Source organism: Brachycentrus maculatus, unplaced genomic scaffold (assembly GCF_059751285.1).
Source record: "Brachycentrus maculatus isolate JH-2025_06_01 unplaced genomic scaffold, ASM5975128v1 h1tg000099l, whole genome shotgun sequence".
Lineage (NCBI taxonomy): Eukaryota > Metazoa > Arthropoda > Insecta > Trichoptera > Brachycentridae > Brachycentrus > Brachycentrus maculatus.
This window is the reverse complement of record NW_028280853.1, coordinates 605,455-618,597: the sequence shown is the minus strand read 5'-3', so window position 1 is coordinate 618,597 and position 13,143 is coordinate 605,455. Positions and strand designations below refer to the sequence as shown.

Genomic DNA, 13,143 nt, shown 5'->3' with positions numbered 1-13,143 from the left:
GATAAATAAAATTACGCAGTTATTTGTATGCAGCGTTGTGTAAAAATTTCAAAGCTATCGGTGAATAACTTTTGAAAAATTAAGATTTAGAACAAATGAAAAATTATATTTAAATTCATACGTAAGATAAATAGAAACACGTGCCTCTTTGAATACAATTTTGTATCAAAATTACAAAGAAATCGGTTAAAAACTTTAGGAGATTTAAGAGTTTGAACAGACAATTTAAAAAAAAATCATACTGATTGTAAATAATACCAATACTAAACATTAATTAAAACATATAAGTTAACGATGGCGATACCAAAAAAAACTTGCGAAAAATCATCGTTATTTATTTCCGGGTTAAGTATTGTATTACAAATTAATAAGTAATCTGTTTTTTTTTTCCTTCTTAAATAAGTCTGTTATATTACGAGGCATTATAATGTTATTATCTCATCTCTCGATGGTGTGGACGAGATTAGTTTTAATATTAGTGCGCTATGAGGTATCCACATTGATCTTCAGTGCGGTGTACCCACTATTAAATTTTATGTTACGAAATTATAGGGATTAGTCATGGCTCGGAACGTATTTGGTGCAATATGCCTAATGAACTCGGGATATTCTCAAACGTATTTTTCTTATTCTCTTCCTTATCTTCACTTCAGGGCACTGAAGGAGATAATGGCGGCTGTGTGGTGATTGCAAATTACTTAAATACATCATGGTGGGCCTCTGAGTTAGTGAAGTTTATTGGCTTTATAAGTTACATTCATTTTTTACATCTCAACACAGATGAAGAAGAATATGGAAGTCTGGGCATTTACGGGGCTTACGACCGTCATAGGCTGATTTAGATATCACTTTACATTTACAAATTCTACCCAGGATTGACGAAACTACTCAAATTCTTGGAAGTTCTATATTTATGATACAATTTTGAAACATTGTACCTACAAGAATATTATTTTTTGACATCTCATCAAAGATGAAGAAGAATATGGAAGTCTGGGCATTTACGGGGCTGACGACCGTCATAGAATGGTTTAAGTGATCAATTTACAAACGTGTAACATTCACCAATTCTACCCATTATAGACAACCACACTACTCAAATTCTTGGAAGTTCTATATATATGTACCAATTTAGAAACCTTGTTCTTGAATCACTAGAACTTTACTAGAGACATCTATTGGTGAGATTATAAAATAAAATAATAAAATAACTCCTGTAATTGGAGATAATTCAGATTTTGTGAACAAGTATTTGGACACACTCAAAATGTTGTACAAGAATCACTAGAATTTTCACTAGTGACATCTATTGGTGAGACGGAGAAACTTTTTTACTGAGCAGAATCTCTTACATTTGTATGTGAGGTCCGAATCTTGGATTATAAGCACAACATTATAATTCCAAGAATTTGAGTAGTGTGGTCAGACATGGGTAGAATTGGTGAATGTTACACGTATGTAAAGTAATACTTAAAGCAGTCTATGACGGTCGTAATCACCGTAATTGCCCAGACTTCCAAATTCTTCTTCATCTTTGTTGAGGTGTCAAAAAAATATGATAAATTAAAGGATCTCTGCTTAATAAAAAGCTTTCTCAATCCAACATAGATGGCTGCTGTACCAAATATTTGAGTAGTGTACTTATCAACCATGTGTAGAATAATGAGAGGTAAACGTGTGTAAAGTGATCGCTTAACCAGCCGATGATAGGTCATAGGCGTGTAAATACCCAGACTTCCATAGTTTTCTTCTATGTTTAAATGTTTAAAAAAAATGTTTAAAAAAAAATAATTAATTGAATTGGCGGGCTGATTGCTAAGAAACAATATCTTCCAACCAACCAAAAACAGACCAGTGATATTGGCCAAAACGTTTGATACAATATATAGTTGTCTGGTTAGGTAGTGCTTGAACATAAAGTATAAATGAGAAAGAAAAAAAAAACATAAATTTCAATTTACTGTTGTATTAATTCAGCAACTACTTTATATTAATAATCATTGCGCAATAAGAAATTTAAATAAAATTAACTTTTGATGTGACATTTATGCTTTTGTGTGCAGATATTTGTATATTATTTATTACGTAACTGAAAATCGCATGAAAATTCGTCGAATTTCAAAGAAAAATATCTCACACAGCGCTGCGAGCAAAGATGACCGAGCGCTCCCGAAGTGTGCCGAACGCCTCCGAGTCGGTCCACGTAGCTACACAGATGCCTCGCCGGGGATGTGGAAGGATGTTTGCCCGTAGTGGTTTGATAGCAGAGACTCTGTCAATGGCCGGTCGACTGGCTTGGTCCACACACGTGCTGCCAACAGACCCGACGGCCAACTACTGAGTTCAAAAAATAAATCAAATAAAAACAAAAGCGAAGCGGGAAAAAATCGCGCGGGTTCCTAATTAGAACGCGCGCCGCGATGCGTTTTTCGACCGTTTGAAAAGTGTTCGAAAGTTGGCGGTGTTCTTTCTGTTTACGCGGGAAACTGTGAAAAAATATAAAAAAGTACCTAACTGTTTGTTGTGAAATATTGTGAAATTCTCGCGTTAGTGCTAATAAAACATTAACATTTAATAGTAATTTAAGCTTAGTGAAATACCGTGTCGAGAAGTGGTTCGTGTTTTGAAATCTGAACCTGTCAATTGGAATGTCCCCGCTAGATTCTGATTGGGCGAGTTGTGCGCGCGTGCTACTGTCATTCGCCGCATTGTGTCGCTTGTGATATTATTCAAATTGTGATTGCATTGTGAAGTGAAATTTGTGATTATTATCTAATATAAAAATTATCAAAAATTTTAACGACGACCATCGATAATTGGCAACACCTTTTTTCCTAACATATTTGCCACCATAGGTAATTGCACACCAAAAAAGTTAAATTATCTTAGAATGCTTATTTGGAATATTTTTTCATTAATTGATTCGGCAGTCACTTTGCGGTAAAATGTATCTATTTTTGTCGTGTTTGAAAATGTGCGGAATGCGACGAAACACGTGGCACAATAGATTTTAAGAAATAATGGTATTTACTAAGTAAAATTTAAATTAAAAATGGAATGTTCTTATATAATAAATCGACTATGTAATAGCCTTTTGTCGTCAGTATTAGTCAAAAAATTATTAAAGTTTTTTTTTTAAATGTTGAGGTTTGAGGTTTAGAATATGTAAAACCTACTTACATTTCTACAAAAGTTATTTTTAAAACCTTAAATTCATATAAATAATGATTGCAACATTTGTAATTTTTTTATCAAAATGATGAATTTTAAATTTGCGACGGTATTGGTATGACAACACAAATAAATTAAATAAAAAAAAATCAAATGCGGTTTAATAAATTAATTATCATCAATTGATTCATCAAAATATCTATACATTTATATTTAACTCCTTTATGTCCGCCTCCGTGGTTAGCGCGTTCGGCTGCCATGTTAGAGGTCCCGGGTTTGATTCCCAAAGGTGTCAAAATAAATGCAGATGATTTTCACTCTCATAATTTTTTTAATCACCCTGAATTGGTACCTGAAGCGCAGGTCTGATCACCTTACCTTCATGCAGTTAACGATCAAGATGACTTTGCGTCAAAACGATGCAGTGTCCTATGCAACATTGGGTGCGGATAAGGGTTAGAATATACATATTTAACTTATACCTTTTAAATACCATTAATTTTCATATAATATATTGTATGACGTATTTCGATGAATTTAAGATTTATTATTTTACCGTGTTTGATAATAATGTTGAATACGTCAAAACACCCGCCACAATAGGTATTAAGATATAGCAAAATTCACCAAGTAAAACTTAATTCAAATTTTTCTCTAAAATGTATTTCGACCCGCTTTATACAAAAAGCCATCGCAAATTTGTTCTACAAGTATGAAAACTTTGATAATTATCCAGATAATTGAAACGAAATATCTTTTATTTTAATCTATAGATCATATAAATAACTTGTAAATATACCACTTAATACTTTGGTTACAAGAAGTGGTTGTTGTTTAAAAAATAAAAAAATAATGTTAATGAAAAATACTTTATACCTTATACATCGGCATCTTCAAGATGAACCCTCCATAATTTTTACGACGAAATAAAAAAGGATGACTTCATATTAAAGACGGGAGTCGTTTAATTAATAATTTCCACCATTTTACTATAAAAAAATAATTGCATCTATGAAGGAATATAATCATTCTAACAACTAATACAAGTAGATAAATTAAATTCAAAATGACATAGAAAACAAAAAACAATGTTAATTTTTGCATGAAAACTTGCTTTTGTATAAAAATTTCAACATTAGTTTCTACATTTCTATGTGGTTTTTCATAGGTATATTGAGCATAATATTTGTACGTTTATGTGCAAAAAATGTCTTAAATGTTATAGAAATAAATAATCTTACCTAATCGATTTTTTTCGTCATTTAAGAATATGTTGAGCAGATTTTTTGGTATACTTTATTTAATTTTAATTACACCTTAGGATATAAATTATGAAAAAAATAATAGGTATTTATCTAAGTCATCTACACACCTATGTATAATACTACATAAAAAATTAAAACCGTTAACCCGTTAAGAAAATTACTAGAACATAATTGAAAAGTAGGTATATTCACCTCCATAGTCTAGTACTTATCGCATTTAGCTTTCATGCTGGAGATCCCGGGTTCAATTTTCAGAGGGGTCAAAATAAATAAATATAAATGATAAACAAAACAAGTCCGAGAGTATATACGATTAGTTATTTAATAAACAGATCAGAATCTTCAAAGAAAATAAAATAATTCAAACATTTATAAAAAAAATAGCTGCATATTGTTTGCACATTCAATATCTGGTCGTAAAATAATTAAGTTAATTCATTACATACTAAATAAATCCTATTGAAATATTAAACAAAAATTAATCTTAACTAACAAATGAATCAATCATCACGCCAATTCCCCAAAAGGGTAGGCAGATAGAACAGAACGCTACACCACTCTGTCTTTGCAAACATTCTTTGCTTCTTAGACATTCATGCATCTCCTCATATACATATATACCCGCCAATTATTTCGACTCTTGACCCACCATTTTCAAGTATTTGAAATACTCCATGTTGTCAAGTTTTCCTCAATCTTCTTCAGTTCATATCGTAGTCGTACAGGAGAAAGTGACCAACTACCAAAACGTAAAATGTTCAGGAGGGTCATTTAAGTCACTTTTGCTTGGCAAGGAAATAAACAAAAATGCAGTTAGTCATTTTTAACAAGTCAATATATTATACTTCTAAGTTTAAAATCCTTTGGGATTTTTTCAGGGCAATATTAAGCTAGTAAGATATCAAATAGTCAATGATCACGTTTTTGTAAACAAATGCACTTGGTCACTTTCTCCTGTATGACTACGATATAGCCAACTAAATTCGCCTCATAAGTTTGTTGATCCGAATGTATAGGATTTATAAATAAATATGAAATAAAAATAAAAATAATAATAATCACAACAATACTATTTCTGTATAATAGCTGTTCCAGTGACGTCGTAATAATAATTTTGTTGTTTTTTTGTTTTTCGTAACAAATCTTGAAATTGTGAAATAATTTTAGTTGCAGGTGGCAAACGGTATCAGTTCGTGGTGCGCAGTATTACGTGGAGTGTTTAGGTATTACAAATATTTACTGTAATTTAAGTGTTTTGAAAAATTAATTAGTTGAGCAATATTGGTTATGAAAAATTCATTCATTTAAAATAGAGCCTTCTTCTAGTGTAAAAAGAGAATAACAAAATACAGTTTTATATAAACAGTAATATTTTTATTGACTTCGAAACACCTAGACCAGTTTTTTTTTTAAATTTATTTTTTTGCTTATTTTCTAACCAACGTGGTTTATTGATTGCCTTCATATTTAGATAAAAATGTTCAATTTTATTTAATCTAACTTCTGTTTTCAGATGATAAAGATATTTTTTAATCTTTATCATATGAAATTTTTTAAAGTTACATTAAAAAAATATCGCTTAGGGTCGTAAATACAGTGAGAGTGAACGTAACTTCAATTTTCTTAATGCAGTCAATGCGTATAGCGCAGTTACTCCTAGCTGTAAGCTCGTGTCCCATTAGGAACAGTTAAATGTAGAATCAGTGAAAAAAAATCGCTTAGGGATGTTATAAAAATTAGAACATCATAATCCTTAAGATAAGTTAATAATTTTTTTTTCATTTCAATGTATGTCTCATTTTCTTATTTTCTTTAGGAGTTAAAAATTTAAATCATTAGAAAAACTACTTTAAATAGTATACGTATGGAAGTGATAACATTTTGAATATCTTTGAAAATGTCATAAACGCGGCGAAACGTGGTTAAAATTGGTGATTGACTCGTTGTCTAAAATTAGTGATTAACTGATGGGATATTGGCGACTGACTGGTGCGATTTGGTGATTGACTGGGGCGATTCGGTGATCGACTGGGGCAATTCGGTGGTCGACTGGGGCGGTTCGGTGGTCGACTGGGGCGGTTTGGTGGTCGACTGGGGGTATTTGGTGGTCGAGTGGGGCGGTTTGGTTGTCGAGTGGGGCGATTTGGTGATTGAAGCTAGTCATGGAGCATCCCGGGGGGTTCGCTCCGTCTCCGTGGGCGGCCGTGCTGGGTCATCACGTCGGCGCAGGAGCCGGCATTGGCGTCATGCAGCATGAATATGCGCACGCGCATGCTGGAGCAGCCATGCCTATGGATCTTCACGTTCCTCAGCCGTTTCCTTACTACCGGTAAGTACCCATTACTCATAATTTTTTGTATTTTTAACCGGATTTACGGCTGTTTTTATTTTATAAATATGTATTTATTAATAATGTGGTTTCATTAAATACTTGAAGATTGTTTTAATCTTTCAGTATAAACGTCACTTTGAGAAAAAGCAATTACTTCTTGAGTCAATACATCATATTGCGTATTATGGTGAAATTGAATAAGATACAGATACTTAGGTACATATAAAAAATACACTTTTTATATACATTTTATATTACATATTATGGTGAAATTCGAAAGGGCTATAAATCGGTATAGAAACTAATTATGAAACGTAAATAATGCCTAAACGCTAGTTTTTGTATCTATCTATAGCTTTTTAGAATTTCACCATAACAGGAAATATAAAATATATATATAAAAATATTTTTATATGTACCTACCTATCTGTATGTTATTTATAATTTAATATTAATGTTGGATAATATAATTCTATTTAATTCACTTTTTTGTCAGGTTTATTACCGTCGGGCGACTTCTCGATTAGAAACGTTTAAAAATAAATGTACATTAAAGTTAGTAAGATAATTTATATTAATGTATTCAAATGTAATATAATTTTTTTAAAAATCGTATATTTTTTAAATTTTATTTTTAATAATATATATTTATTTTTGTATCGCCTGCATATTTATTCGATATATTGAGTTTATATCACTTTAATGCTTCTGTTGCATTTCATAGTTTAAAAATCAAATATAATTATCAAAAAATGATTAGCGGATTATATGCAAATAAGTTAGATTCGCTGATGAAAAATTTAAACAACAAAAAAAAATTGCATTTCTGAAAATTTAAATCTAACCAACTAACTATCACGCTATAACTGTCGTGTCAATCTTATCAACTAATATCGTTTATTCGATACATATAACTATGTATCGAATCGAAAATGATGCGGAACGCATCGAAACACGCGTCATAATAGATTTTAAGAAATAGTGGTATTTTTTATTTGTTCGGGAATTGTACAGCTTAACATTTTAAAAAGTATAAAATAATAAATAGTTACATTAACAATAATAAACATTTCATTACATTAACAAAAAAAGTTACATTAATGAAAATAAAGCCAATTAAACAATTCCACATTTATGTTAAAATAACTATTAAAACATTAAGAGATAAAAAAAAGAGCGGGAGTGTGTGTGTGTGAGGAAGGGAGTATAAGGGTAAAGGTATAGTATAAAAAATAGATTTTGCAAGAAGGAAATGGAAAGGAGAGGAATTTTTAAATACCAAATAAAACTTAAATTAAAAAAATAAATTGTTTTATAATCTGGTCTATCTACGTCATGGATACGTGTCAATGGTTTATTTCTACCAGGAATATTGTCGTTCATTTTATATTTTTCAAAGCCTCGTGAGATTCTTATTGAATCACAGTTTGAGCTTCAGATGGAAAGCGTTGATTCTCTCTTTGATGCTCAGTTCTTCCAATAATGACAAATTTGTGCAGCGTTTGGTCCAGGATCTATCGTTGTACAATATCTCAAATTAATATACGTATAATGACATTCTCTCGCTCTCATCATCCAAATTTTTAAACCATATGTCATGATGGGGAAGATTGGAGACAGGAGCAATTAATTTTTGTATTATTTTTATTGTAGCTGTCGGTCCATATTTTTGTTGGGTGTGTAATTACACTTTTGCCATTTGAATGCGCCCTTTAATTCTTTTTTCACCCCCTCCAAAATCTATTCCGAGATCAACATGTCATCAACGACCCCTTAATCGGTTACCATATTAATTCTACTTAAATTTTCGTGTCGATCAATAATGACGAACTTGGTTTTCGAATCATGGGATTTTGGTTGAATGAACTTAATTTCAACAGGAGCAAATAAATTAGATATAATAGACTCTTATTTTAGGTATGACAGGTAAATCAACTGAGGTGGAGCATCTCTGTTGCCCGTTTATACGAAGGAAAATGAAAGTCTGATTATTCCATAGCTTTCGACCTTGTATTTAGACAATTTCAGTGATCACTTTTTATATAATACTTTAATAACTTTTACCATTCTGCTCATTATTGAACATATATACGCATTGCTGTAAGATTCAGTTGTTTCCTATATTATACATAATTTCCTTTATTTAAATATAAGAATATGTTATTTTTGAGATCTCATCAAAGATGAAGAAGAATATGGAAGTCTAGGCATTTACGGGGCTGACGACCGTCATAGGCTGGTTTAAGTGATCACTGTACACACAAACATTCATCAATTGTACCCATTATTTATTTATTCTTTTTCATATTGGATGAGTCAAAAATAACTTCTGTTATTGGAGATAATCCAGATTTGTGAACAAGTATTTGGACACAGTCAAAATATTGGAAGAATATGTTGTAAGAATTTTTAGGATGCACATGAATCAGAAATAAAATAAAATGTATCAGCAGTGGTATTTCATTGTAAAATTAGACCCACTGGTGCTATTGGAGCCTATAAAATAATAAATAATTTTCTAGCAAAAAAACTCAAACATTTCACCATCCTTTACATTTTTACGTAATGGATAATTAAATGTAACTGAACGTTGTAGGTATATTTGCTTCAAATTAAAACATCAACAGTATTTTTCGAGTGAAAATTGTTGAAATTAGTAAGTTCGCAGAAACCATCATTTTTAGTTTCCAAAAACGGTCGTCTGGCTTACTCCAATGCAAGGACTATAAATGCAAGTCCTACATATTGGTTAAAAACAATTCAATATCGTTCCAGATTTTCGTTTAAAAATACCATAACTAGGCGAAACAATTGTGACAAGATTGATTTTTATGTTTTTTTAAACAATAAAATACAACTTAATAGACTCAAATAAACAGTGTTTGATTTAACATTTAATACATAAAATAAAATAGAGTTCTGCAAATTAAACGCCAAACGTATAAATATTTATAATTCATTCTGACCATTCTAGTCCACCGTCTAAAAAAATATTAACAAATTAGTCTCTGTTGAATTGGTTTTAACCAAATCACCCAAAATACAAGTTTTCAAAGTTGGACTTGTATTTAGAGTCTTGGAATCGGAGTAGGCCAGACGACCGTTTTTGGAAACTGAATATGTTTTCTGCAAACCTACTAATTTCAACTATTTTCACTCGAAAAATACTGTTGAGTGTTTGAATTGAAGCAAATATACCAACTTTCAGTTATATATAATTGCCCATTACGCAAAAATGTTAAGGATGATGAAATGTTTCAATTTAAAAAAAGATTTTGATGTGTTTTATTTCAACAATAAAATAAAACTTAATGAATTAGAGGAGTCAGACATTGATTTATTCACCAGGATTATTCATGATATATCAATGTTATACATAGTTATCCCAACTTGAGATAAAATACATCGCTCACTCCTTACAACAACGTCATATATAAAAAAAAAACATGAATTTTTAGGAGATCGTTTTTGATGTTTAAGAATATATTAAATTGTATACAAAATAAATATCAACCTACTTATTGAAGTTTTTACTGTGCAACAGATCTTTTTAGGTAAAACCTGAAAGTTTTTTATCCATTTGAAAAATATTAAGTTCATTTAAAAAAAAAATTAAACAATACCTTTTATTCAAAATGCAAAAACAACACTTTCTGCCCTGTAGCGGGTAAATATCAAGTTTAAATAATTCCGCTTTTACTGGGATATGGAACATTTTCTGGGCATTCTAAAAACATGCACAACTGAAAATTTACGATTTTTTATATATGACGTTGCTGAAAGGATGAGCGATATAACGTTTTTGAATACCCTGAGACACTCCGGGATAACCCATCTTCTGGGATACCTGGGATAACTTATCTTCTTCCATATAAAAATGATAGATGTTTCATATCATCTCTAGTTGAGATACCTATAACATTGGTATTCAAGATGCCTGACCTTGCGAGGTCCGTAATCCGTCTTTCTCCGGCCTTATCTCCCAGTTAATAGCTTGTGTCATGTTACATGTAAATACAATTAATTAAACAAGTATAAATCAATAAATCGATTTGCATTTTGATTGGTCTCTGGCGGCACCAATCGGAAAGCGGGCGGAAAGTATAATACGATGTTTGCATTGTACGTTGTATAGGACAGGGATCGGCAACCTCTTGGACCAAAAGAGCCAAACGTGAGTAGCAAAACAGGTAAGAAATTTATTTATTGCAACTGCAGACAGTTGGTAGAATTCCATATTGAATTGTTGGCTAATATATCCAAAATTAAACACGGTTTATTTGGTTGAATTCTACATTTATTTATGCATATTTTAATACGTGACTCGTTTCGTCTTCTTAGGACATTATCAAACACTGACTAAAATTATTATTGTTAGTATATAAGGACGTTTTGTAAATAATTTGAGTCAGTGTTTGATAATGTCCTAAGAAGACGAAACGCGTCACGTATTAAAATATACATCAATAAATGTAGAATTCAACCAAATAAACCGTGGATTTTATTTTGGATATATTACCCAACAAATTTAATTTAGGATATATTACCCAACAAGTTAAGAAATTTTTGGGGAGTCAATTTTTTATTTGCAATAAATTTATTGAAGTTATTGAATGTTTAAAAGATGCATGAGAATGGTTGTCTTTAATATAAAAAGGTATGTTGGCCAACAAACGAGCCTTTTATTGGCGGCATATTGAACATGAAAATTGTTTAGAAACTAGTGTGGTTTTTCGAATGTCGTTTTCTTTTCGATGTCTATAGTTTTAACAAGAGAAAGGTTTTATCGCTCATATGTGATTATAAAAATGAAAATGCAGAAAATAATTAGAATTTCTGTAAAATGTCATTTTGAATTTGATAAAGAAAGAGCCAAAAAAATGCTTAGAGAGCCACAATGGCTCGCGTGCCATACGTTGCCTACCTACCCCTGGTATAGGATATGATATGCCGTATGGTATATGTGACTCATGCACAACGGATTCAAAAAGAGATATTGTAATCAACGATTTGTTGAAACCAACAAAAGAAAACAATTTTCTAGTATACTATTTTTTGACACCTCATCAAAGATAAAGAAAAATATGGAAGTCTGGGCATTTACGGGGCTGACGACCGTCATAGGCTGGTTTAAGTGATCACTTTACACACGTGTAACATTCACCAATTCTACCCATTATTGACAACCACACTACTCAAATTCTTGGAAGTTCTATATATATGAACCAATTTAGAAACCTTGTTCTTGAATCACTAGAACTTCACTAGAGACATCTATTGGTGAGATGTAAAGAAGCTTTTTACTAAGCAGAAATTCTTATATTATATTTCTAGTATACAATATAAACTGTTTTTAAAGTTTAAAAATAAAATATTAAAAACACGCCACTTGACTGCAGGGGTAGACAAAGATAATAGAACGCCCTTTTTTTGCATACAATATTCACCTCTTCCACATTCATATATCTCCTCTTCCATACCCGCCGATTATTCTGAGGTTTGACCTGATCATTTTTAAAGTATGCCATGCTTTCAGTCCTCAGTCTTCTTCTGCTTCTATTACTAATCACATTCATCTCATAACCCGTTCACGTTCCCTTAACCATCTCAGCACCCTCGAGTGGTGATACTTTCTTGTACCACCACTCGAACATCTATCATACACCATTATGCCCCACATTCGTCTGAGAGATCGCCTTCCGACTGCATTCAGTTTACTTTTATCCTAATTCTACCAACCATATGCTTCACTTCCATGCATTGAAGCAATTCTTCTTCTCTCTTGGAACCATTATCCGTACCCCAATGGTGTCATATAAATGCAGTGTCTTCTTGATCGTCAACACATGAAGGAAAAATGATCAGCCCTCCACTTCAGGTACTAGTCGAGGGGAATATTGATTTAATATTAGAGTGAAAAAATCACAATGCTTCGAAGCAATTGTCTATTGAAATCAATTATTTTCATATAAAAAATATATTCATCGTCGACAAAACGATGTATGATAGATGTTCGAATAGTGAAATAAGGAAGGAATTCAAAGCCGAGATAAGCATTATCGATAAAATTAATAAAAGTGTGTTGAGATGGTTTAGACATTTAGAACAAATGAGTGAGGAAAGAACGGTAAAACAAATTTATGAGGCTAATATAATTGGACAAAGGAGCAGAGGAAGACCCAAAAAAAAATAGGCACGATCAGGTATGCCAAATACTTGAAAGCGGTCAGGTAAGAAGTCGAAACAAAGGGCGAGTTAGAATGATGTGATGCATGAACGTGGAAGAGGCGAAGAATGTTTGCAAAGACAGAGTGGTGTAGCGTTCTATTCTCTCTGTCTACCCTTGCGGGGAAGCGGTGTGATGGTTAGCTAGTT

General features: G+C 31.7%; 1 protein-coding gene and 1 long non-coding RNA gene across 5 annotated transcripts in view; one reads left to right on the top strand and one right to left on the bottom strand.

Moving 5' to 3' along the window:
• LOC148310337 (uncharacterized) overlaps positions 1 to 2,242 on the bottom strand; it is a 45,165-nt gene extending 42,923 nt beyond the window's left edge. For both annotated transcript variants that reach the window (XR_015837414.1, XR_015837413.1), the window contains exon 1: positions 2,138 to 2,242. This is a non-coding gene — a long non-coding RNA (uncharacterized LOC148310337). The remainder of the gene's footprint in view (positions 1 to 2,137) is intronic.
• Positions 2,243 to 2,309: 67 nt separating this feature from the next.
• trh (PAS domain-containing protein trachealess) overlaps positions 2,310 to 13,143 on the top strand; it is a 395,076-nt gene continuing 384,242 nt past the window's right edge. For 2 of the 3 annotated variants that reach the window (XM_088258584.1, XM_088258582.1), the window contains exons 1-2: positions 2,310 to 2,855; positions 6,253 to 6,765. In XM_088258584.1, the coding sequence (XP_088114710.1) occupies positions 6,599 to 6,765 (167 nt within the window). In that variant the 5' untranslated portion in view covers positions 2,310 to 2,855; positions 6,253 to 6,598. Of the gene's footprint in view, positions 2,856 to 5,603; positions 5,660 to 6,252; positions 6,766 to 13,143 lie in introns of all 3 variants that reach the window. The other variant, XM_088258583.1, reaches the window with a different exon arrangement.